Raw genomic sequence first — 27,976 nt, forward strand, 5'->3', positions numbered from 1 at the left:
AGTCTTGATATTTTAAAAACTACATAGTAGAAAATTAAAACTCTTTCAAAAATATGCCCTGTAAATGTAGTTTAAACAATTGAACAGGAAAAAATATGCGGTTCCCTGAATTCAAGATCAAATGCATTTCGTGCAACTATTCCTTTTAAAAATGTACCTAATATTTAGATTTTTCAAAATTTTTCGTTAATTTTATTATCAGTTTACTTTTCAAATTACAAAAATATATTAAAATCATTAAAAATATTTTTTTTTCTTACTATACCTACAACATTACCAACCTAAATTATAGAATTTGTGCTGTGATTATTTTTTATATTTTTTTTCAGGTTACCACACAATGATATAAAATGCAAAAATCATAAGAAAAGATTTCAAGAAGTTTTTTCAATCAGTTATTTTTTCAGGTAAAAATTGTATTTAGAATTAAAATACATACCAAGGAGGCAAGTTTTTTTTATTGATAAGAGCTTCAAGTCTTGACATCGATTCAACTAGAATTAGGTACCATATCAGTTTTTCAAAACAGCATCTCTATTATTTTAGACATTTTAGACTTAACAATTATATAATTTCTACTTTTTAAAAGCAAAGCTTTTCTAATTAGGGTTCAACCATCCGTCGAGTTAGTTCTTTTTTTTTAGTTAATTTAGACATGATTTTAGAATTGTTTTATCAATTTCGATCTTTGCATGACAATTCCTATAACAGTTATTCAGAAAACACAGCAAAGGGGGGAGGCGGATGTGCCACTTTTTAAACCAAAACTAAAAGTCAACAAAGGAACTCAACTAAAAAAAGAGTTACAGGTCTGAGATTTTGCATGGCAGTTGCTTTATAGAGGTACAATATGGAACTGTGAAGAAACGGCGGCGCAACCGCCGAAAACCGCCGTTTCGCGCCGAATTTTTTTTTGCAATTTCTCGGCGGTTTTCGGCGGATGCGCCGCCGTTTCTTCACTGTTCCATATTGCAACCCTATAAAGCAACTGCCATGCAAAATCTCAGACCTGTAACTCTTTTTTTAGTTGAGTTCCTTTGACTTTTAGTTTTGGTTTCAAAAAGTGGCACATCCGCCTCCCCCCTTTATAATTGTTACCAGAAAATTCGTACGTCCATTAAAACATTCTGATTTTTACCTTTTTTGAAATTTTTTTTTTGTTGAATTTATCTATAATTATCCTATTTATCTGATTTTTTAATAATGATTCTCAGAGCAACAAGCGAGGCATCTCTATAATCAAATCCTAAAATTGAAATTATGTCCTTTAACTGTATCACTATCTTGTATTGCAATTAATTTTATGCACAATTTTGTTTAGACTTAGAATTAATGTTCTGCTTTTCAAGTTCTGACACTCTACATTTGTTCATGTTTTTTTGTCCTTCCGTTTCAGAGCTTTGCTTTTTTTGAATGTTGTCATCCTTGTTTAATAAAAACTAAGCAGTTTTAATTTTTAGAAAATTATAAAGAATTAAAGAGGCATGAATGAGGATTATTTTGAATGGTTGCCGGCTGAAATAATAGGAAATTATTCATCTACAATTGTTATTTATCACATCGTATTATAAACAGCTTTCAGCGTATATTAAAATGATAAATTTAAAACCATTTTTGTAAGACTCTAGGGGCTTCAAACTTGGGTTAACAAAATTGGAACTAATTTTATGATTTTTACTTTAATATTTGTGGAAAATACGATGCTTTACATGATTTTTCAGTATGGCTGAGAGTCAGTTCTAATCTAGTGGATATTAATCGGTTTTGAATCCTGGAATACTGGAAAATAAATTAAATATGACACCTGCCATTTATAAAATGTTTAAATCACTAAAATATCGGTTATTTTTTTAGCACTGATTACCCCCTCCCCCCCCTTTTTTTAAATGAATTAAAATCTAGCGCTAGGTAGTTTTTTTTAGTTTAGGGTTTATTGAGAACTGGGTACACCCGCAGGTTTAGAGCCCCACAAATGGGTTAGGCATAAGAAGGAATGCCTGTTCCTTCACTTTTAATATAATAATGAAATTGAGGGGAGGAGGGATATCGTTGGTCAACAGGCATTATGTGTGAAAGAACCAAAATATTTTAAATAGATGAATAATTTTACCAGAGAGAATTTTTTCCCTGATTCCTGGCAGATCTTTAGGAAAACATTAGATATTGATTTTGGTATTGAGATAATATGAAAACTTGCGGCTACGCCCTTAGAGGCCTCTAGGTGTGCATAAGGGTAGGGGAGAAGGGGGCAGTAGACTACCTGCTCCTCACTTTATATTTTAGTTTGAAAATGAAAAAGTACCCAAGTAATACAATTTTTTTGGGGTGAGTTTATTTTTTCTTAGGGCGATTTCTCTTGAGAGGTTGGACCCTAAAATAGTTCCAGGACATATGAGAAGCTACAATGTAAAGGAGAACCATTTCGGTTCAGAGGTTAGCAAGATTCTTTGGTGTACATAGACATCCTGCTACTTTAATCAGAATGTTGATAGGTTGGTTATGTATTTTGAGTGTTTGAACGTTTCAACCACTACAGAAGAATTTTGTGTATCATCAAAGGGGGTGTACATCGATTTCTCGGCCTTTGTCTTATCCCTTTAGATCCCTGATTTTACTGTCTAATGTTTAATCAATAGGCTGGATATCCTTGACATGTACGAGAAATTATAATATCGCCAACTCTGCAGGCTTGTGGACCAAAATTATAGGCAGGACAATAGTTTTATAAGTTAACATTTAACTAGCGGATACGCCCCTAGAGGCCACAAGGTGCCCTTGGGGAGTTGATCCTTCCATTTTCAATTGAAGTTTTTAAAAATTACCTACTGGAGGAGTACCTAATTTTTCGTAGCTGCGATTTATTTTGGAAGGGTGATGGTACCCTCCTCTAAAATAGTTATAAACCTTCCCAGGACCTATGAGAAGCTACCCTATATAGGAGAACCATATTGTTTCAGTGGCCAGGAGGGTTCTTTCGGTACACACACAGAAAATAGATAACTTGTCAAAAGTAAATTCTTAGGGGATTAGGTATATTTAAAGTAAAATAATATATTTCGCTTGAACTACTTTATATTTAAAGGGGGTAAAGTAATGTATACTTCCCTTTCTCCTCCATAGAAATTTGACACCCTTGGGGGTGACACAGGCATAAAACCTAAAGTTTTGGTTTTTTTTGTGTGTGTTTTTTGAGAATTTTAAAGGGTTTCAAATTTTCTGATTCTACACCTCTTTTAAAAACATTTAGACACAATAATAAGGTAGGTACTTAGGTATATTTGATGAAAAATGCTATAAAACTATGATTTAGAAAATGAAAATTTGGTGATAAGCGACCATATTGATAATTATGCACAAAATCTACTACAGCATATTCAACAGGCTAAAGAAAGGTAATATATATAGAACTTTTAGTAGCGAAGCTATTCTATAATTTACCTACTTTGTCCGTACGTCAGTAGTAAGTAAGTCCGTAACGCTTTCCTATGTAAGTTGGTTAATGTGATTTTTCTGGATTCTAATGAAATAGACAGCTGAAATTTTCTGTGAAGATTCCTATGATATATGCGCATCTAGTTTATACAATGTTTTGTCCATCTGTCTGTTTGTTCAAAAGACATTAATTAGCCTTTTTTCTCTCTATTTCTTCTCTTTGTTATGAAAACGAAGCATCTTCTCTATAAATCCTTTTGTCTGTTAGTCTTTTCCATGATTTTTTTTATGCTAATGTATGTTGTCATCCTTGTTTTTTTTATCATTGATATTATATATTCACACATTCAAAAGATAACCAGTTCTTTAATTACAATTTAACAAGTGGCCCTAGAGACTTCTAGGGGCTTTTGATGGAGGGAACTTTACATTTTAGTTCTACAAAGGAAAAGTAAAAATAGATTTTTTTTGTGGGGGGAGGTAGGTTGAGCTAAAATTCCGTAAAGGTGTCAGTTTTAAGGCTTAAAAACTGTAGTAGAACAATAAAATGTATATTAACTTTTTAAAAAAGTGTCTATACCTAGTTCTTTTCGATAAGGAATACTCATATTTAGTGAATATTATCGTTATACTACTGTGTTTAAGCCTTAAAACTCACACCTTTACGGAATTTTAGCACAACGTACCTTCCCTTTTTCCAAGACCTATGAGAAGCTCTTCTGTAAAGGGGAACCATTGTCGATTTAGATGTTAGCGGGTTCCTTCGGTACACACATATAGACAGATACAATTACACATCCTGTTACTTTGACATAATCTTTTTTTATTATTGAATCATTTTAATTTGAAATATTTAGGTGTTCAAAACGGAATTGTTTTGCTCTAAAAAAGTAAATATGAGAGATTTGCTTTTCTATGTTATTAACTGTGGGATTATCTATCTATTCTAACATTGATTAACTTCCTATCAATGTTATCGTACTCAACTAGGTATCAATTGACATTTTTCTTCACTCAAATTACAAATTTTTAATAAGAATATACTTATTTTTTAAGAACTCTATTGCATTAAGATGGTTGGATCATGTAAAGAAAACGAAGTTTCGGGTTTCGTCGCATTTTCACAGTAGCTTTTATCCTATTTCTAGCCCATGCGGGGGGCTCTAGCCCCGCAGGGCAATCATTAACACTTACCCTATCTAAACTTAAATAACCTTTCAAAAGCTACTGTGAAAATGCGACGAAATCTGCAACTATGTTTTCTTTCCATGACCCAAAAAGTTTAACATTTAGCTTTTCTTTTGTATGTGTTTGTGGTTTTGAACAATTTGTGCAAGATGTTATATTTTTCTTTAAAATTTGCTACATTAAAAATGATAAAACTAATTGTCAGTTTTTTCTGTTATATTAAGTGTTCATTAATTACTGAAATGTAATGTTTTTGATGAGTATACTTTTGTTTTCTTGTGTTATTATGGCAGCTGTCCTTCCTTGTTCTAATCTGGTGTATTAAAACTCTTTTTCAGAGATCTTTAGACGAAAGTCCTCGTAACTTCTTTAAAAAGATAACTTACTAGCGGTTGCGCCCCTAGTATCTATGGTATCTGTATTCAAAGAGGTATAGAATGGACAGAAAAAAACTAAACCATTAGGGCACCTAATTGAAGCTTCATAAAAAAGACATTTAGTTATTGAGATTTAAGATAAAAAAACTTACTACTTTATATAAGGGAATCAAGTTAAAACTGTATAGGTACCTATTTTCTTCGTATTTGAACATTGTTCATAAATGTATATTATGATACTAACAATATATATTTGGTTTGATGATGTGTTTATATGTTTTAGTATATAAAAAAGTTGATTACCTAACTGATCTAATAGGTAAACGAACATCTTATTTTAGTGAATTTAAGAATTGATTTTTAAAATATTTTGCAGGGATCCTGAATCTAGACTAGAATTACCAGTGCTGCCTAAATTATGGTACGTAAAAGGGGGGGGGGGATGAAGTGACTCGTGCCACGACATACCAGCAATTTTATTTTGGGCAGGGGCGTCCAAGCTTTTTATTTTGGGGGGGGGGTAATTCGTGTTTGCGGGGGTAAAATGGCGCGCGAAGCGCGCCGCAAATTTTTTTTACCCCCCCCCAAAATTTTTACCCCGGGGGTAAAATTTGCTTGGGGGGGGTAATTACCCCCCCTGAAATCTGTTGGCAGGGGTAAATTTAGTTTATCCCCCCCAAAATTGTTTTGAAAGATACCAAAACTTGGGTTAATTAAAGATTTCACCCAATTATCTCTAAAACTAAGAGTGTAGCACCCAAAATAAAATTGCTGGTATGTCGTGGCACGAGTCACCATATTTTCCTTCCCCCCCCCCCTTTTTCACAAATACTTTATTTAGGTATTGTTATTTATTTAAAATCTAACCATTTGCATATTATCAAAAGTAAACGATTAAATGTTTCTAGTTTAAGTTATGAATTTAAAGCTACACCTATCCAACTCAACCATATTTAAGTTAATCTCTATGTCAAACTTGTGAATATCAATAATACAAAGTAGTACGATGTCTGTCTGTCTGTCTGTCTGTCTGTCCGTCCGTCCGTCTGAAGCTTAAGATCTCGGTAACCACTGAACCGATCGGATTCTACTCTTGAGGGTATATACCTATTGGTCCTGTGGTGGTTTTAAGCTATTTTCTTGAGGGGTGGGACACCCCTAACCCCCCCAAAAACAAAAAAATCCCCCCCTTATTTTTTATTTTGCTCTGCTACAGGCTGCCGCAGGCTGCATTTTTTTTTTTTTTTTTTTGTAACCTTTGTGGAAGGTTTCCACACTTTTTTTACCATCTCTTGGGGAAAAGCCCCTAGAGGCTAGGGGCGAAGCCGCTAGTAGTTTTAAAAAGTAAGTCAGGAAAGGAGGGTAAAATTCCCTTTAGATACACAGGAGAATTTGCTCGCTAATAGTTTCATTTATCTGCGGATAGTAAAACTATAAATTATAAGATTAATTCCAGTTTTGTTCGCCCCTAAGAGCTGAATGCCCGTGCTAATAAAGCTGATATTAATATTATCCTTGGATTTATTATTCGTAGAAAACTGTCTAATACCACAAGATACATGATTTTTCAGTATGGCTTAGAACCGGTTCTAACAGTTTCGAAGCCAAATTGGAAATTGAGTTTTAATTTTAAATTCTGTCATTACAAAAGTCTTGATATTTAAATTTTATATTCTAGGTATATTCTAGCAAAGAAGGTTCGTCTGAATATTGGACGTAATAACTACAAAGAAGGACTAATACCACATTTCTCACCTGAGAATGCTGTGTAAGTTTTCTTTATTAATCCATTGGATAAGTACCTATGTACCTATTGGGAAAATCGCAACCGTGGATTGATACTTAGCGCATTCACATGTCGCTGGGTAGATGATGGGTTCTAATCTCGGCTTAATACCGTGTCATAATATAGAAATTGTTCCTACTGCTGTGCTGATATGTTAGTCTATGAAGGGGAAAGCCTTGGCCCAAAATAAGCGTATTTATTTACCATGCACAGTTTGAACTTCCAGAAAATAGTCGTGCAATCAATGAGTTGGTTGTCTGTTGAGTGTTAGATGACCTAATACCCCGTATGTTTGAAAGAAAGATTGGCTATGTAGGTATATAAAAACTGAATATAAATCAGCGATTTTTTTTATTACAGCATTAATTTCATTATTATTTTAGAGTTGGGATAAGCGACGATTACATGGTATCTATTGAGAAGGATAAGCTACGATCTTGGAGATTAAAAGGTTTAACTTATTTTTGAGAAAATCTTCACAAAGAAATTTTAGAAGCATAGCATTTATAGCATTTAAAAATATCAATACTTTTAAATCATAAATCAACATGACGACTATTTTATTATTTCCAATTGTGTGATATCTTACTATTTAATTACTGGCCAGAACTTTTATTTATCATATTCTACAAAATCATTATCCAAATAACCAAACTCGTTAACTGTACTTTATGGAATTATCCCTTCAAGCAAAAAAAAAATAAAGATGTCTGTACCTATCATATTTATTGAAACCGTGTAATACTACTCACCTATAACATTACGGGCAGACGGACCAAGTGAGTTACAATGTAGCACTGCTTCTTTAAACTTTTCTTATGTTTTAGGAAAATGGATTGAACTAACTGGGTATACAACAATAGACGTTTCCCCGTCCCAATATGTATACCAAGTACTGGTAGCAAAAAATATAGGTAGGTCAGTTTTTGTATTTGTAAAGTAAATCGACACTTTCAATTTTAGTTTGAGAACGAAAAATGAACTTGTAAATTGTTCATGATCCCATTAAAATTAAAATTAAAACATAACTGAAGAAAAAAAGATATTGGTAAACAAGTTAAAGTGGGTTAAATTAGCCAATACTTTAGTTACAGTTTTTATCCATTTATAAGACAGACATCCTCTTACTTTTATATCAAAGTATATGACTATTGACTGTTTCAATTTGTTTATCTATCTAGGCATTATATACTGGATTTTTAATAAGCTTGGTTGCTATACAGAAAGACATCCTGTTACTTTTATACAAGGATATATGACTATCTATTTATCTATCTAGGTATTATATGATGATGTTTTAATAAGCTTGGCGGCCAGAGAGACAGACAGACATCCTCCTACTTTATAATTATGATATATGACTATCTATTTATCTATCTAGCTATAATATGCTGGAGTTTTAATGAGTTGGGCGGCAAGACAAACAGACAGACATTCTGTCACTTTTAAGTATAAATTACCATGTATTTATTTATCTAGGTATAATATGCTGGAGTTTTAATGAGCTGGGTGGCCCAGGTGAAAATGACCAAAGAAATTGTCAAAGTTTACAGGTTATCATTTGTTTATATTATACCTATTGTAGAATAAAACTACCTATTGGTTGAAACGTTTGGACACCCAACCTAATGAACCAACCAATCAAATTTTAAAAAAAGTTTTGAAGCCAACAAATATGAAAACTTGATTTAAAAACTTTGGGTACTAGTAGTATTTTAAAACTTGTTTAGGTACCTGATCTGTATTGTTATTTATTGTACTTTTGACTTAATTAAGGCGTTTGATACCGAAGATAACTGCAACTTCCTATGGGAAAGGTATTTTTTTAATTTTTTTTTTTTTATGTAGGGGGATCTAGGAGGAGGGGAGAGATTGTCCCCAAACTTTTATTTAATTTAACAAGGTAGTATTATAAAGAGCGATTTATTTTGGATATCTATACCAAAATGTAAATATTTCTAAAAGCTTCACTTTATAGGAGAGCCATATCAGTTGTATGTTGAAGTAAACAAAATTCAAGTCCTATTCGAAATGATAAACATTCTTCAATTTCTTGCTAAAAACATTTTTTTCTTTAGAAAAAGACTACTTGGTACGAAACACCAATTTATAAGGTAAAATTTCAAGATTTAAATCAATAGGTTAGGTACATTTGTTTTATTGAAATTAGAATATGTTTTTTTTCCAATAGGTATGGCTTCGAAACCGTTTAATATCCGCCGGAAATTAGAACTGGTTTTTAGCCATACTGAAAAAAAATAAAATGATTCTAGTTATGTTAACCCGGACCTTCGGCCCCTCATGTGTAACAAAACTAGTTACAATTTTTCATAATATCCGCGAAAAGCTGTCTATTATAAGATGCGACAAATACCTAACTATTTAAAAGTTTTCTTTATTTTAGTTGTCAAAATGATAAAATTGTGATGATTGATAAAATAAGGTAATCCTATCATATAAACTAAGGGTTTTTTGTCTGAAGCTTAAGATCTCAATAACCACTAAACCGATTAGGTTCTCTTTTTCAGGTAAGCTTCACACAGGTCCTGTGATGGTTTTTGGCTATTTTATTTTCAAATTTAAGATTTTGGGATGGGTCTAAGCTATTTTTCTAGTCCCTAAATGCTATGGGCATAGCCGCTCGTTTTTTCAAGGAATATTAAGCATTTGATGCTTTCATTCAAAGTCCTTATTGAACACTGATGACTCCCATATGATTTTTAAAATAATTAGAATATAAGGGAGGGGTTGGTTTAATTCTTATGCCCCTACTTACTGTGCCCTAACTCTGCGGGGCTACCCAGTTCCCATTCAAATCTGACCTAAAGTAATAAACAACCAAACAAAAAACTACTTCCCGCCCCCCTCTTCTTATTTAAGATTTATTTAAAAAAGGGGGGGGGGGGGGGTGGGGGATTATCAGGGCTTAACTAGGTACTTCGCGTTTATAGTACCTAAATTAAAAAGAATTATTTGCATTACTTGTTATTTTAATTTAGAGAGATTATTGAGATTTTACGACCCGAAAAGGAAGGCCTTATTTCTGAGGTATGTACTTTTATTCTTGACATCGAAAGAGAACTCCGCTCATACGGGGCAATAATATGTTTATTTTCCAGTACGGCTTCGAAATCGATAAATATTTGCAGGATTAGAACCTGTTCTCAGCCATACTGAAAAATCATGAATGGCATCGTAATAATTTCAGACAAATTTTCTACAAATATTAATACCTACCATTTTGTTAGCCCGAGACTTCGGTCTCCTAGGGCGAACAAAACTGTCTATAATACGATGCGAGAAATAACTATTCTATCCTAACAATTAATCGATAAAGGGAAAAGTAGGTTGCGGGTAAAATCCGTAAAGGTTGTGTGTTTTAAGTTAAAAACAGTAGTAGAACGATAAAAATTTATATTGACTTTTTAAAAAAAATTGTTGACTATAGTTCTTTTCAATAAGAAATACACATATTTAGTGAATATTATCGTTCTACTACCATTTTTAAACCCTAAAACACACACTTTTGTGGATTTTACCCGAACCCTACTTTTCCCTTTATTGTAGATTAAGCTAGAGCAGCCACGCCACTACATGCGAATGTTAAACAGCACATTTACCCTTACTGACAAATATTTCGTTCTTGGTGGAACTTTAGGTTTGTATTTAGTTACGTAATTGCTCTACAAGTCATTATAGTTAGTCAGTTGGTCGGTAAAAAAATCATCTGCACGTTGTTTAAATAACCTTTAAATAGAAATTTATATAGGTGTTAAAAAAGAGAGATAAAGAAAAAATCAATTGACAAAATTTATTGATGATAACATATCTACCTAATAAATGTTAGAGTCAGGGAGTGAGGAAACATTGGGCTATTTATTAGAATAGTCCCTCAAGTTCTATAATAACGTTTTCTTATTTGTTGGCTAAACAACTTTGGAGACTTTTATTGAATTCTAATTGGTTGGTTCATTAAATTGAGAGTCTAAACCGTTTCAACCACCAATTGTATTCTACAGAAAGGGTAGGTAGTTTTGTGTATTATCATTGGTTATGTACAATAATTTATCGGTCATTATATTAGCCCTTTAGATTTTTGCGTTAGGATTTACCGATTTAGGAAAGCTTCACTTAGGTCCCGGGATGGTTTTAGGCTTTTATAATATTAAATTCAAGTTTGGAAGCCATTTTTCTATCTGTTTTAGTTCCAGAAAACGTGCCAGTAGTTTCTTGTTGGAGAATAGCTTGTGGCAGCAGACAGGCACATTCACAATCAATCTTATCATCATTCAGGGGTGTATATTCTGCACAAGATTTATTTTTTACCCCGGCTACAGAATATTTTATTCACCCCCCCCCCCCTCCCTTAGTTTTTTCTCTAAGGATTGGTCAAAAAATTGAGAAATGCTTTTAGTAATCTTCATATTATTAACTTTTTGTTACCCCTCCTCATATTTTCCCTTGCCTATTTTATTATTCTCCCCCCCCCCCCTTTGGCAGGGGATCTCGTGCAGAATATACACCCTTGTATCAATCCTAGTATATAAAGTACTAAGGTCTGTTGCTAAAGATTTTTTTATAACCACTGAACCGTTTAAGTTCTCCATTTTATAAAGCTTCATATAGGTCCCTTTCCTTACTCCTTCGAATACAGAGCTAGCCTAGATGCTAGGAGCAAAGCCGCTAGTATACATAAAAGTTTTCTGTCTGCATGTCTATAGTGCAGGATTTTGCACTAAAAATCTGGACTAAAATGGTTTACTCTCATAGAGAAGCTTTTTATAGGCCCTGGGAAGATATAAAGTTATTTTGGGGGAGGGTACCTCCACTACACCCTCCAATAAAAATCGCACCTAGAAAAAACAACCCTCATCCAAAGATTGGATTGGATATTCTTTTCTTATTAAAACTAAAATAAAGAATAGAAGTTTCTTTAGATGGAGTTTTTGGGGTGGTAGTGGTACCCTCCCCCAAAATATTTGTAAACTTTCCCAGGGCTATGAGAAGCTACCCTGTAAAGGAGAACCATATCGGTTCAGCGGTTAGCGAGATCCTTTGTTACAAACAAATAGACAGAAGACATCCTGTTACTTTATTATGAGATTGATTGTAAACCTTGCAGATACTCACCTCAAACCGGCCTGTTTGCCCTTTTAGATCGTTCAAGAAAACAGCTGTTAGGTAACACAGTTCATACCTATTGAGTTTGATTTCCGACGTTTTCCGTTTAACACCCCTGTCCTGGATAAAATGTTTATTTAAAAAAACATGCGCGTTCAGTTTTTTTCATTTCCTGATACATTTTTGTCCCCCGATTCCAAAAATATCTTTCCCGAAATCCTAGCTGTTCTATAAGATCTCCAAAAATGCAAATTAATTTTGTCAGTGATTTTTCAATAATTTTTTAAATAACTAGGTAATACAAATTTTTGTTCAAAACATGTTTTAGTGAACAGTAAAAAGTGTCTAACACACCTTAGAATATACATTCCTTGATTGCCAATAAGACCTAACTGAATCAATAAAAATATACCTGACGTTTTGACTGTCATTAACTGTTAAACATAGAAATTTGTTAATAACCAGAAAAGACATTTAAGGAGCAGTTTTTCGGACTTGACTAAGAAAAACAAAGTTGTAGAACTGGCCAAGCCTGACAATAGTTGTAAGAAGGGCATCTGCCTAAGACAAACAGTTGCAGCAGTGGCGGCAAATATCTGAATAAAAAATAGATGAAACAGCGCATAGCAACGTTGTGCCCATTTTTAGACAAGAATTAGTGGAGCCTGAACATCAGACACAAAAATAAAACCAATGAAGACCTAACAGTATTTAAGCCAAAAATTTGAACCTGCCAATGACGGTTTGCCCATAGTGGTGATTAGTGCACTACGCTGTGGTTGGTAGAAACCAAGTTCAAGTCCCAGCATAGACTTTGCATTTGATTGACAAATGCTGTCGCAATTTGTCAGATTATTATCACACAACCATCTCTGAGATGCCCTAAGTTTGTAATTAGGGAGATTTGTAGGAAGTTCTACATATCAAGCAGCTTCACCATGCTTTCCATTGTATATGCTTCTTGTATGAGAGTTTCATTAATTAGTGTGGCTTGATATGGAACACCTGCCAAAACTCTAGGCCAGGGTGATGTAATAATTGAGTAGCTTCCATGAGAATTGCGGGTCAGCTTGTAATGTAACATAGAATACAATCAGCTATGCGAGAAGCTTACCAATCTAAGATTGGCCAAAGGATTCTTACTTCCAGTTCTCTGTGCACATCTGAGTCCTAACTTTAGAGACTCAGAACTACAACAACAACAACAACCATATCAACCATTAAATGTCAGAACTTTCAGTTTTTCCCAAAACAACTTAAGTAACTTTTTTTTGTGCTTTAACAATAAATACAAAGTTGTAGAACTTGCAACCTGCCTAACATTGACATTATTGGCATCTACCTAGGACTTACTTTTCTGGAAATTTTGAGGAAAACTGAAAAATTGTGAAGTCTTTCCTATCTAAAAATAGAGAACATCATTAAAATGATTGGTTTTATTTACTTTCGACTCAGATAACCTCTACTACCATTGCTGGCAGTGGTCTGTGAAAATTTGTGTATGCTGAATGGTCAGGTTGATGGCTTGTCAATAGTTATTGTTTTGATTTCATCAGGCAATGTTCTTTGATTGGTAAAATTTTTGTTTCTTGATGTATATGTTGTTCTGGGACCATCTTAAGGTTAACAGTAATGAGTTTGAGAGCTTCTGTGGTCTTTGTAACTTTTTCCAGCTGGTGCATTATTTGCCAAGTGTACCACTTTTCTGCACTACCTCTCAGATTTTGTTAATACTCTATATTTTGGTCCGTTGGGTGATTCAAGGATGCTGGTTGGTCAAAAAAAAGTTTCAGAGTCCCTGGATGTCTAGATATCTAGCTATCTATGAAGGTAGGTAACAAAAATTTAAAAAACACCCATTTTTTCACAATTTTAGAAATTAATTTTTTTATCAATCTTACATCTAACCTATACATTTTATACACTAAAATGATCGTTTATTCATGTAAAAAGCGCTGATAATGCTATTTTGGCCAAAACTTTAATTTTACAGGGTGTCCAACAAAAAGTGTATTTTGGATATCTAGCGTAATACCCAAAATACCTGTCCAAAAAAAAATCATTTTTTTTGGCTTAAATCCTGTGTTTTATCTGTGGGCATATGTGGCATATAACGGTTTGGAGGACCCGGTACTATGAGGTTGTCAAATTTAACTTTGGGACACCCTGTAAATGTGATTTTTGTGTCTGTAGAGCTAAAACTTGGTCCAAATTGGCTATTTTTTTTCAAATTACGCTAATATGTGTCTTAGAATGTTTGGCCATAGTGTTTTCTGACCAGATCAATATTTTCCTATTTTTTGGACACCCTGTATTTTTAAAAAAAGAGAAAAAAAAATTTAGTTTTTTTAAAAAATTTTTTTCTATTTTTAAGTTACTTAAAACTGTCATATAGATACAGATTTTGACTGATAACAATAATATTTGCCTATTTTACAAATTTTTACACTTTTGGGACACCCTGTGCATGTTTCTGAAAAATGATGGTTTTTGCCCATTTTTGGGGGAAGGAGTCGTTTTAGGGCCATATACTATTTCTTCTTTTCAAGACACATCATTTGTTATTTATGCAAAAACCGCAAAAAACGAACCGTTTTGCCATTATTCACCGCCAAAGGCGGAATATTGATGTTTTTTGCCGTTCCCGAGGATTTAATGCGCATTTTTGGTAAGAAGACGTTGATTTATCAAGATCACTCTGAAATACTTTTATTCAGGAAATTCAATTTTCTCATGATTAGTCGAATTTTTTGTGCAGCTAACCGTTTTTGGTCGAGATGGATTTCAATTGTTAAAACAAGAAAATAAAGTGAATATAATATAAATAATTGCTATAACATAAGTAATAAAAGAAACATAAATCATGTGCATTTGAAAGTCCTTTTGACATAAATCTGTTGGATATACAAAAAATTTTACTTCACATGAAATTTAGAAAATTAAATTTTCTAAATAAAAGTATTTCAGAGTGATCTTGATAAATCAACGTCTTCTTTCCAAAATTGCGCATTAAATCCTCGGGAACGGCAAAAAACGTTGAAAATTCCGCCATTGGCGGTTAATAACGGCAAAACGGTTTGTTTTTTGCGGTTTTTGCATAAATAACAAATGATGTGTCTTGAAAAGTTCTACAAAAATGAAGAAATAGTATAGGGTAAGGGGGGGGAAATTTCGTTTTTTTTTCGGTTTTTTTGAAAAAAAATGGGGTAAATATTAATATTTTCAAATGAAACCAAGACCAGTAGAAAGCTTACGGAAAGGACTATCAGGTCCTAAAAGGACGTTATCCTAGGACTTTTAGAAGTTGGCCGAAATTGACCGCAAAAAAGTTACCGATATTTCCCCACCACCGTGGGAAATATCGGTAATTTTTTTCAACCTAAAAAAAATCGATGAAAAACGGCCAAACGGCCAGTCGAACATGAATAATCATAATTAGTATAGGTTATAGGGATTATCCACAAAAAGTTTCATAATGATCGGACTATTCCTTCTATGTTAAAAATGAATTTTTTTGAAAGACGCGAATTTTCGATTTTTTTAAAACTTAAAATTAATATAAGAAAAAAACGTATTTTATTACTTTTTAGGCCTGATCCTAAAGAAGCTCACATTGAACTATAGATTTAGCCCAAAAAACATGAAAATTGATTAAAAATTGACCTCAAAAATTGAATTTGAAGCAAAAGTGTCATCTTTGCAAAAAATCTTGACTACATTTTAACCTTAAAAAAATCGATGAAAAAAGGCCAAACGACCAAACAAGCGTAATAAATCATAATTAGTATAGGTGATTGGGATTAACCACAAAAAAATTCATAAAGATCGGACTATTCCTCCTATGTCAAAAATATTTTTTTTTCAAAGGACCAGAAATTTTGATTTTTTCCTCGCAAAATTTTGATTCAAAAAATAAAATTATTTTTTTTTTGTTTTTTATCTGTTCTATTCATTTTTAGGCCTAATTCTTAAAAAGTCGATATGGAATAATAGATTTGACAAAAGAAAACATGAAAACATGACCTTAAAATTACCGATTTTTCCCCCGGCGCCAACTTTGGTCATTTTTGAAAAAAATATTAACCCGATTTTAAAGCTCTCAACGGATTTGGAAAAAGCGGGCAATTTCTAGTACAAAAAGTTTTTCAGATCAGCTCTAGGTCTTACCAATTTTTGTGTAGGTCGATCTTTACACACCTACTAAAAAATTTTTGGAAAAAAAAAAATTTTTGTCCGACTTTGAGACCCAATAAGTACCCTTAATATTCATCTCACAAAAAATTCATTTTATACTTTTTTGTAGGCAATTTAATAAGGAACAAATTTGCTTTCATGTTTTTTTCTGTCATTTGAAAGAAACATGGAGAATAAGGTCATTTAATGAAGGTAGGTCGAAATTACCGAGAATAGCCCCTTGCCGAAACTTCCCCCCCCTTACCCTATGGCCCTAAAACGACTCCTTCCCCCAAAAAATGGGCAAAAACCATCATTTTTTAAAAACATGCACAGGGTGTCCCAAAAGTGTAAAATTTGAAAATAGGCAAATATTATTGTTATTAGTCAAAATCTGTATCTATATGACAGTTTTAAGTAACTTAAAAATAGAAAAAAAAATTTTAAAAAAACAATTTTTTTTTCTTTTTTTGAAAATACAGGGTGTCCAAAAAATAGGAAAATATTGATCTGGTCAGAAAACACTATGGACAAACATTCTAAGACACATATTAGCGTAATTTGAAAAAAATAGCCAATTTGGACCAAGTTTTAGCTCTACAGACACAAAAATCACATTTACAGGGTGTCCCAAAGTTAAATTTGACAACCTTATAGTACCGGGTCCTCCGAACCGTTATATGCCACATATGCCCACAGATAAAACACAGGATTTAAGCCAAAAAAAATGACTTTTTTCGGACAGGTATTTTAGGTATTACACTAGATATCCAAAATACACTTTTTGTTGGACACCCTGTAAAATTAAAGTTTTGGCCAAAATAGCATTATCTGCGTTTTTTACATGAATAAACGATCATTTTAGTGTATAAAATGTATAGGTTGGATGTAAGATTGCTGAAAAAATTAATTTTTAAAATTGTGAAAAAATGGGTGTTTTTAAAATTTTTGTTACCTACCTTCATAGATAGCTACCTAGATATCTAGACATCCAGGGACTCTGAAACTTTTTTTTGGCCATCCAGCATCCTTGAATCACCCAACGGACCAAAATATAGAGTATTAACAAAATCGGAGAGGTAGTGCAGAAAAGTGGTACACTTGGCAAATAATGCACCAGCTGTTCTCTGAGATGACAGGACTCCATAAGGATATTCCAGTAGGTCATTGTCATGGTCTATTTGTCAAAGTTTCAATGAAGTTCTCCATTTTTTTTACAGCATGCACTAATATTAGTGTAGTCTGAATAAACTAACAAACCAATGAGGATAGAATTAGATGAAAATTTGAACCCACCAATCACTGTTTTGACTGTTATTCACTTTTAAACTCACAATTTCAGTTTTTCTCACAAAAGTGTGTCCTAGATGGATGCCAATAATGTTTATTATTATTAGGCCTAGCAAGTTCTACAACTTTATATTTATTGGAAAAGCACAAAGTTGCTGTCTAAAAATGGGCACAACGTTGCTATGTGCTGTTTTATATATTTTTGATGCAGATAATCTCTGCCACTGCTGCAACAAGTCCGAAAAACTGCTTCAATGTCTTTTCTAGTTAAAACCCAAATTAACTCTGTTTAACAGTTAATAACGGTCAAAACAGCAGGTATACTTTTATTGATTTTGTTAGGTCTTGTTGACAATCAAGGAATGTATATTCTAAGGTGTGTTAGACACTTTTTACTGTGCACTAAAATATGTTTTGAACAAAATTTGGTATTAGTTATTAAAAAAATTATTGAAAAATCAGTGACAAAAGTAATTTGCATTTTTAGAGATCTTATAGAACAGCTAGGATTTTCTGAAAGATATTTTTGGAATCGGGGGACAAAAATGTATCAGGAAATGAAAAAAACTGAACGCGCATGTTTTTTTAAATAAACATTTTATCCAGGACAGGGGTGTTTAAGAGCCTTTTTGAACACAAAAACAATGACGTCCTAGTTTTTTATTTGAGGTGTGGGGGGGATATTTATGTCATAAAAGCAAGAACGTACAAGCTTTTTTTTTTGGGGGGGGGGTGTAATCACCCCTTAACTCCCTTCCCCCTTGGACGACCTTAGTTCTTTTTTATAACTTTTATTTTTAGTACTAGGTATCTCAGCCGGGTTAGACTAGGAATTCCCCTTCCCTTTTTAAAACTTATTTCTAAAATAAGTATTGGAAATGTGGGGTTTTTTCGAAGCTATTGATTTTTATCTTATTTTAGGGGTGATTTAGTGTTTGGATTGTTGAACAGATTCAGACTTTTCTGTTGGGACGCTAACACTTCACAGGTAGCTTTCTCATTATCTGTCTATCTTTAATCACGGATCATTGTTACTCTTCTCTCCTATCAATTTATCCTTAATCAAGCATTCATATCTTTAATCATATCTATCTATTTTTTATATGAGTATTTTTATTTATCTGTCTATCAATCTGTATATCTCTCTATATGTGTATCTATATATCCAGGTAAAATATTCTGTGGACCTGTCGACAGCCTCGCCAGGTGATGACGAAGCCAGTACTGCCTGGGCTATCTATCTATCTATATATATTTATATATGTATCTAACTATCTAGGTAAAATATTCCGTGGACCTGTCGACAGCCTCGCCAGGTAATGACGAAGCCAGCGCTGCCTGGCTATCTATCTATCTATTGCTATGTGCCTGTCTATATCTATCTATATATATCTGTATGTATCTTTATACTTTCCCAATATGTATCTATATATCCAGGTAAAATATTCTGTGGACCTGTCGACAGCCTCGCCAGGTGATGACGAGGCCAGTACTGCCTGGCTATCTATCTATCTATATATATATATGTATCTAATTATCTATGTAAAATACTCCGTGGACCTGTCGACAGCCTCGCCAGGTGATGACGAAGCCAGTACTGTCTGTCTTATCTATGTATATATGTATCTATCTATCCAGGTAAAATATTCCGTGGACCTGTCGACAGCCTCGCCAGGTGATGACGAAGCCAGCGCTGCCTGGCTATCGCTGGACCAAGAACTGGTTCTAACTGTACATCAAGTAAGACATAAGGATTTATATTTTGTTTTTTACTTCTAGGCCATAAGCGACTATTTAGTTTTCGTTTTCCATAAATGAAATTTTTAGATCATGGAAAGAAAACGAAGTGCCTAGCGGGTTTTGTCGAATATTCAAAGTAGCTTTTATCCTATTTCTAACCCCTGCGGGGCTACTTTTCCAACCCTGCGTGGCAATCATTTATATTATCTTAACCTAAAATAACCTATCCACAGCTCCTGTGAAAATACGACGAAACCCGCTACTTTGTTTTCTTTCTATGGTCCAATTTTTATCAAATAAGTTAGTTAGCTATGATTGGGGGGGGGGGGGGGGGGTTGCTGGTATGATAAATGATTTCTTTACTAAAAAATCCCCTTGGTTCATCTTATTTCTTGACATAAAATTAATTACTGAAAACCAAAAAGCATAATTTAAATTCTTTGAACTTATCATATTTATATTCTTCTAGAATGAATCCTATGTAACTGTTTTATCACAAGATGGAATACATTTGGGAAGTATAAGGTATTACATTTTTTAAGTGATGAGTTCGAATCTAAGCTTATACCGCGTCATTGCTAAAGACGTTAAACATTATACCTACTGCTGCTATACCAGATGTGCTACATTAATAGCTATAGAATGGGGGAGATGTCTTGGTACAAAATCGGCGCAACCAATATCCATGAACATTTACAGACTGGCCAGAGTGTACGTTTTGTACGTTTTGTACGTTACGCATCGAATCTGTGTACGTTCTGGACGTTATTTTGATATGTGTACGTAACGTATTTTGAAATTTGTATTTTTGTACGTTTTACGTTTTTTTTAAAATAATAAGAATCAAATATTAGCAAAAAAGTAATTTGTATGTTTTGTACGAAAATTTTAACAAAAACTATAGATGTATTATAAAAAATAAATTCAATAATATCTTAAATTTTCATAGAACAAAAATATGTAGGTAAAATATGTGATATATGTATGTTTTTAGAACTTATAGTTTAAATTTATGGATTTGAAATATATGTTTTATAGATATAGTTTAAAGAATTGAACAGAAAATGATATGCAGTTGACTAATTTCAAGTCTAAATGCACTTTGTGCAACTAACCTGTAATAGATTTTACAATAATTTTTTTCAAATTCTTTATATACCTATCTACTTAGGTAAATTTTCCGAGATATCATATGGTGTTCAGTTTAGGATTAAGAAGTCTTATTTTTTGGTATCTTCAGTTTTTAAAGAATAAGAATCAAATATAAGTATAAAAGTATTTGTATATGTATTTGTATTTGTATAAAAAGAATTACGAAAATAGTATATTATCTATAATACAAAGTAGAATGATGTCTGTCTGTCTGTTTGTCCATCTGTCTTTTAGAAGCTTAAGATCTCAGTAACCACTGAACCTATTAGGTTCTACTCTTCAGGGAATATTTTAAGCTATTTTCTTGGGGGGTGGGACACTTAAAGCTTTTTACTTACTACTAGGATTAGCGGCTTCGCCCCTATCCTCTAGAGGATTCGTTCCCTCCTTTATAGGATCGTTTGTTCGTAATTAGTAAAAAAAACGAAAAAAAAATATTGTGATGATTTTTTTTCATTTAGGCCCCACCCAGCTTATTTGCATTAGTTTACAAAAATAAATTAAGGGGTGGTTGTTTTCTTGGGGGGTTGGGTTTTCCACACTCCAAGAAAATAGCCTAAAGCCACCACAGGACCAGTAGATATACTCCCTGAAGAGTAGAACCGAATCTGTTCAGCTATTACCAAGATCTTAAGCTTCAGACAGACAGACATTGTTTTACTTTGTATTAAAGACTAGTATTTTCTGAGATCTTTAGCAATAGACAAAATAACCCTATATCCTATTACTAGCAGCTGCGCCCCTAGCATCTAGGGGCTATATATTCGAAGGAATATGAAATGTCAGAAAAATAGCCTAAAACCATACCCAGACTTATTTCTAAAAACGAAAAGCCTAAAACCATCTCAGGGTATGTAAGAAGCTTTACTGTAAAGGAGAACCATATCAGTTCAGCGGTTAGCTAGATCTTTCGTTACAGACAAAAAAGCATAAAACACTTTATATATTAGGATATGTATAATCCTCTAAATCCTTTTTTTTTATCTGTAGCGAAGAATCTCGTTAACTGCTGAACCGACATGATCTGGGAGAGGTTGTAGGCTATTTTCTCTGTCCTTCCATATCCCTTCGAGAACCTGTATTTAAAATGGTAGAAAAATAGCCTAAAACCATCTCGGTAACTGAGTGAAGTTTCCCTGAAATTGAAATCAATCGGTTCAGAAGTAATGAAAATATTAAGCATCAAACAAAAAACTTACTACTTTATATAATAGGATATACTTAGTACGTAATAACAGGATGTATGTCTGTCTAATTGTTTGTTTGTACCGAAGGCTCTCTCTCAACCGATATGGTTCTCTTTTACAGGGTAGCTTCTTATAGGTTCTGGGAGAGGGTACAACCATCCTCCCAAGAGAAATCACTCTTAGAAAAAAATAACCACCATTCCCCTATTTTTTCTTTCTTTTTAAAATTGAAAACAGAAATGGGGGTGGTCTAATCCACCCCCCCCCCCTTCTCACTAGAAAAATTATTAGCGAAGCTACTCTATAAATACTTTCTCAGTCCGTTATGCCATCGGAGAAACGTGATTTTCTTGGCTCTTGTTTTTTGATTAATTAAGTTCACATCCTACATATTTTCATTGAGATTTACCTTTTGGTTGGGGTGCCAGATCTATTCCTAGATTTTCAAGTTTTTGTGATTTTCTCGACTCCTATTCAAGAGAGACGGCTAAAATATTCAGGAAATAGATAAATTCACATTCTACATATTTTCAAAAAGTTTCTTTAAGGTTTGTCTATTTGTTGCAGTGCTAGATCGATTCCTAGATGTATAGGTTTTTATGATTTTCTCTACTCATTTTCTTGATGGATGGTTGTAATTTTCAGGGATTGTATAAGTTTTTATTCTTAATACTTCCACTTTGTTTCATTGAGATTTGATTATTGGTTGGAGGCTGAATTTATTCCTAGATTTTCACGTTAGTATATATTTATAAAAAGGTTTTGTGATTTATTTGAATAAGTTAAATGTTTTTTTTTATGACACTACTCTATGCCTAGTTTATTTATTTTCCCAGATTTCCATCCATAACTTTTGAGCTTAGCTAATTAAGGATGTTGTCATCCCTTGTGTTTTACTTTTTATTTTTAAATAAAAAATATAAAATTGGGTGTTTAAATTCAACTCCCACTTAATCAAGTTTCTCTAGAGGCCTCTAAGGGCGTAGTCGCTGGTCCTAATAATAGGATATACTTTGTACATAACTAGCGGCTTCGCCCCTAGCCTCTAGGGGCTTTGCCCCAAGAGGTGATCAAAAAAAGTGTAAGGTGAAATTCGTAAAAAAAAAAATAAGGACCAAGGAAATCTTCTACAAAGGAAATCTTCCACAGAGGAAATCTTATACAAAGGAAATCTTCTACAAAGGACTAAGGATATCTCCTACAAAAAAAAGGACCTTAACAGGATAGCTTCTCATAGGTTCTTGGAAGTTTTATAACTATTTTGGGGAAGAGTATCACCATCCACCCTTCCAAGAGAAATCGACTTTAGAAAAAAATTACCTCCTCCCCCCAAAAAAGAACTTTAATTGCTCACTGATTTTTTATAGTTAAATTTTTCCAGATGTCTATATAAAACTTTAGAGCTTCGCTACTTATGTATGTTGTTATCCATGTTTTTTACTTTTTCTTTTTAAATCTAAAATAAAAAAATTGGGTTATTGAATTCAACCCTCCCCTTCTCAAGTGCCCCTAGAGGTCTTTAGGAGAGTAGGCGCTAGTTCTCTTTAATAAAGTAATAGGATATCTTGTGTCTGTCCGCTATGGTCCGTTATGGTGTTTCTCCGCTAGTAGACTTTAATGTTTTGATAATAGGTAACTAGGAAAATATAAACATCATTTTTATTAGGAATGTACGTTTTGTACGTTTTTTTACTTTTTTTATGTACGTAACGTATTTTTTTGTGTACGTTTTGTACGTTTTTTATTTTCAAAATTGGCTGGCCAGTCTGCATTTAGGATTTCAAGACAAAGGCCCTATGTTCTTATTAACCGTCCTAATAGGTATTAATCAGGCATTTATTAATATGTTTGAGTAATGATTGTTTTAGTTTATTTACCTATGCAATACTTATTTTTCACCAATAAATTCAAACTTTCAAAGGAAGGTTTTCGCGCATTAATCCACTTTTTAATTTAGTTTCTAGAAGAAAAGTTTTTAAAAAATTGGGACTATCAGGTTTTCATAGGGCGATTTCTCTAGTGAGGGTGTAGTTTTCGTCCCCAAAAGTTTTTACAGACCTTTTTTTGACCTACAAGAATCTTCACTACAAAGGAAAACCATATCTGTCTATCGGTAAAACGAAATCTTTAGCAACAGACAGACAGACATCATGTTACTTTTATATATGAATCAACTTATTTTAGACAAATGCCCCTACAACTAGAGGATGAATCTTCTATGGTGAAATCTTGCGTTGAACAAGTTATTGTAAGGTAACATATTTATATATTTAAGGCGATACAAGGATTAAATCAGGGCTCGGCAGTTGTTAGCTGCAGATTGTCTTAAATCAGAGTGGCCATAGGCCACAAGCATTTTTGTCTATATAAGCTTATTTTGGGTTGGACTAGGTTAATTAAATGTTACAAGAACCAAACAGGCTTACGAGCCCTTTCATATTTTATTAAAAAATATGATTTTAAGGGCGGGGGGTAGTAGGCTCGGTGGTCGAACAATAGGTTCGAGTGAAAGCTCTGAATAAAATGGTCTTTGGATGGATGTTTAGCATATATTGTCCAAAATTGGGTAAGTTACGTATTTTATTATGTTCTAGACTTTAAAATGACCTTATATGACTTTAATCCTATACTTTTTAGGGGCTATACAGCAGTGCTTCGACTAGTCAGGCAAAGAAATCATTAAATAAAAACAATTATTTTTTTCACACTTATTTTAATTTTAAACTAAATTTCTTTTTAGTTATGGAGGGAGAGTTTTGTAATAACGTTTTTTTATTCGTTGGCTTCAAAACTTTGGCGATTATTATTAAATTTTGATTTTTGATGAAGTTGAGTGTCCAAACGTTTCAAACAATAATTGTAATCTACAAAAGGGGTTATTTCATGTATCATTACTGGGGATTTAAATCAATTTATCGGCCATTGTCTTATCCCTTCGAGTCCGTACTTTTTAGTTGATTTGAAATGCGTTTTATATACCTAAACTACCTAAACCTAAAAATTCGAAGATTTTTCCAGCAATTTTTTTGATGATTTTTGGTTGGTTTTAGTGAAACTATTGATCAAAGTGTTTGTGAGATAGTAACAGCAGATTTAACTCCTTTTATTGATACATTACAAAGGGATGTTTAAACTTTAATATGCGCATGTTAGAAATGTCCTATCGAATTAAAACTTGGCATAATTATCACTTTAACAATTAGGTAAGATTTTGAAATCAATAAAAGACATAAAAGTCTTACGTTCATTTAAAACATGATGACTTTTAACTTTTTCAAAAAAAATTATATGTAATATATAGTATTAGTTAACCTTTTCATTGGATTTTGGAATAATGATTCCTAGGACAGCAAGGTACAATGTTATTAGTAAAGCATCTCCTTAATTAAGTTAAAAAATGTAAGTTTGTCCTCAAACAGTATCCTGTACAAAAGTATTAATGTCCGTTTGTCCTTCCGTCTGATTTTAGATCTTTGCTTTTATGGATGTTGTTATCATAACTATGATATAAGTAGATAGTTATAGGGATTGAAAGACAGAAAGACAAGTTCACCCCACATATTACAGATAACCAACCCTTTGATTCAACGAACTTTGTCTGGAAGTTCTAACTGAGTAACTGAGATGGGTTTTTAAAAGATGCCGCGTTTTTTCTCCACATTTTTTACGCTATGAATAACAATCGCGGCATTCGCGAAATCTAAACAGAGTATACAACTTGAGAATTCAAAATTTTAAAATTATTATTTTAGCCATTTGTATAATGTCTAATATAGCTCTAAAAAGATATATTAATTAATATGCAGCAAAAATTTATTTAAGATAATTTGTTTTTCTTTTAAAAAGGCGCTACCAACAAAAGCGAAATAATAAAATAAATAGTTGTATACTCTGTTTAGATTTCGCGAATGCCGCGCTTGTTATTCATAGAGTAAAAAATGTCGAGAAAAACGCGGCATCTTTTAAAAACCCATCCCAGTGCATGATTTTATAGATTAAAAAAAATAAAGTTTAAACTATTACTTACAGAAGAAGAAACGGAGAAAATGCTATAAGCCTAATAGGTACGTTTTCAAAATATGCTTTATTTATAAGAAAATTGAACATATTATTATTCGTATTAAAGTAACAAGATGTTTTTGTGTATGACTTTAGCTTAAGATATCGGTTACCTATGGACCTATATGGTTTTACTTTACCATGAAACCTACTGGATATGAAATACGGGAATATTGTGAGAGATTCTCACATACACTGATAAAATGTTTCTTTCAGCTGGCTGATATAACGATACCCCCCCCCCCCCCTCTTATGACTACACCATCCCCTTGCCTGGCCATGGGTTAACGTATTGACAAATATTTGAGGACCTTATTAGCAACTTAAATTGATTACAAAAATTCCCCTGTCACAATGTCCACGTATTTAATATCTATTATTAATACCTACATGGAATTTGTTAAGAAAGAGGGATATTTATTTCGTAATTTCGTAAAGACGCGTGTTGGGTTGTAGTCAAATGCTCTTATTAAGTCAAACGTTTCTTAATTATGACCATTTCATACATATGCAATTGGTTTAGGGATGGCAATCCGTCAAATTTTTGGACCGGATTCGGATTCTTACAAGAATCCGTCCAAAAATGGCGGATTCTCGCTGATTCTGGATTCTTATTTTTGGCGGATTCCGGATTCTAGCAATATTTTTAAAGGCTTTTTTTAAATTAATAAAATTAGGTGCTACATATGTCCTAAATATTAATGTTCTTTATAATTCACTTCCAAGAATCGAACCAGATTTTAAAAGATATTATTTATAATGATGATAATCTTTGCCTTTAAAAAGGGGGAGTTGAAAGAAAAAACTCAAGACGCTAATTTTAGCCTACCAATTAAAAATCCGAATCCGCTATTAAAAAATGGATTCCGGATTCGGATTCCAAAATTGTCCGAAAATTTGGCGGATCCCGGATTCGGATACGGATTGCAAACCCTAATTTGGTTAGAATTAAGATCAGTTTGACTTAATAAGAGCATTTAACTTCAACCCAACAATAGGGAAATTACGCGAAAAAAATGACCCTCTTTCTTTTTTTTCAGCTTATGTGTCTATAACCCATAATGTGGACCCTATAGACCAACACGGGGCGGGGGCGTGCTATACTGTTTTCAATTCTACCAAGGTAATAATTTTAATAATAGACAGATAGACTAATATTCTACAGATAGATAGATAGAAAAACAGACATCATTTTGTTAGCTATAGATAAAAATGGTGTATATATAGATAGAGGCATGTTTTAATGTTTTCAATTCTACCAATTAATAGACATAATAATATAATAGACAGATGGACAGATAAACTTATAATCTATAGGCAGATAGATAGAAAAACAGACATTATATTTGTAACCTATAGATTAACATTGTGTATAGGCATGCTATAATGTTTTCAATTCTACTAAGATAATAAGACATGATGGACTGATGGACAGAAAGATAGACTTATATTCCACAGATAGATAGATAGAAAAACAGACTTTATATTTGTAACCTATAGATCAACATTGTGTATAGGCATGCTATAATGTTTTCAATTCTACTAAGATAATAGATATAATGATAGACAGATGGACAGACAGATAGACTTATATTTTACAGATAGATAGAAAAGTGGATATAATATTTGTAACCTATAGATCAATATGATGTATAGGTTATAATAAGGTAATAGGCATGATAATGGACAGATGGACAGACAGATAAATAGACTTACAGTCTACAGGAATATAGATGGGAAAACATACATATTTGTAGGTAACATATTAAGGGTGAGCAAGAAAATGCGGACATTTTTAAAATTCAAATTGCTCGGCATGTGTTGGTAGTAGAAAAGTGTTATGCATACCGTTAGAACCGATATGTACCCTTAATTTTTGGAAATATAAGAACAGTTCCTGTGCTACAAATAGTTTAGGAGCTAGGTGGTAAAATGTCCCAAAATTTACTCGCAATTTAGTCAAGTTTTAACTCAGTTGGGACATTTTACCACATAGCTCCCTAACTATGCGTAGCACAGGAAACGTTCTTATATTTCCAAAAAGTAGAGTGTATGCGTAGTTTTTTAATATGAACACAAGCCGCGCAATTAGAATTTTTAAAATGTCCGCATTTTTTGCTCTCTCCTAATGTGATCAAAAAATATTTTTTTCTTTTTTGAGTAGGGGTAGTCCCACTCTCTACAAAATAGCTTAAAACCCCCGCAGGACCAGTATCTGTATTCCCTGAAGAATCCACAATTGGTTTAACTACAAACGACCAAACAAAAGGAGAGACAGACATCGTTTTACTTTTTATTCCAGATAACCATTATAAATGTTGAATGTTTCAGATTGTTGATATACAAACTCTTGGGATTAAATTCTATGATTTTCTCTTCACAGGAATGCTTTGCAATTGAATTCTTTTAAAATTCCCTAGTTGCTTCTCCCATAAACATTAGGGATTAACGGGGTAAAAAATAGCCTAAAA

The 27,976-nt window shown here is 33.0% G+C and overlaps 1 protein-coding gene across 1 annotated transcript; it reads left to right on the plus strand.

The window, feature by feature from the left end:
- The first annotated feature begins 327 nt into the window (after positions 1 to 327).
- On the plus strand, positions 328 to 27,916 carry LOC145305788 (uncharacterized). The gene is made up of 26 exons (XM_080147597.1): positions 328 to 407; positions 1,461 to 1,525; positions 2,112 to 2,146; positions 2,634 to 2,708; positions 3,311 to 3,392; positions 5,374 to 5,418; positions 6,676 to 6,765; positions 7,167 to 7,234; positions 7,611 to 7,697; positions 8,263 to 8,336; positions 8,560 to 8,600; positions 8,862 to 8,897; positions 9,188 to 9,226; positions 9,783 to 9,831; positions 10,351 to 10,441; positions 10,989 to 11,044; positions 11,906 to 11,964; positions 18,289 to 18,355; positions 19,006 to 19,107; positions 19,577 to 19,632; positions 23,631 to 23,699; positions 24,084 to 24,113; positions 24,497 to 24,566; positions 25,474 to 25,510; positions 26,546 to 26,628; positions 27,837 to 27,916. The coding sequence occupies exons 2-26, from the start codon at positions 1,485 to 1,487 to the stop codon at positions 27,903 to 27,905; spliced, it is 1,551 nt and encodes a 516-aa protein (XP_080003723.1). The 5' UTR covers positions 328 to 407; positions 1,461 to 1,484; the 3' UTR covers positions 27,906 to 27,916.
- Positions 27,917 to 27,976: the final 60 nt, after the last annotated feature.

This window comes from Acartia tonsa, chromosome 14 (genome assembly GCF_053477335.1).
Source record: "Acartia tonsa isolate MP-2025a chromosome 14, ASM5347733v1, whole genome shotgun sequence".
Taxonomy (NCBI): Eukaryota; Metazoa; Arthropoda; class Copepoda; order Calanoida; family Acartiidae; genus Acartia; species Acartia tonsa.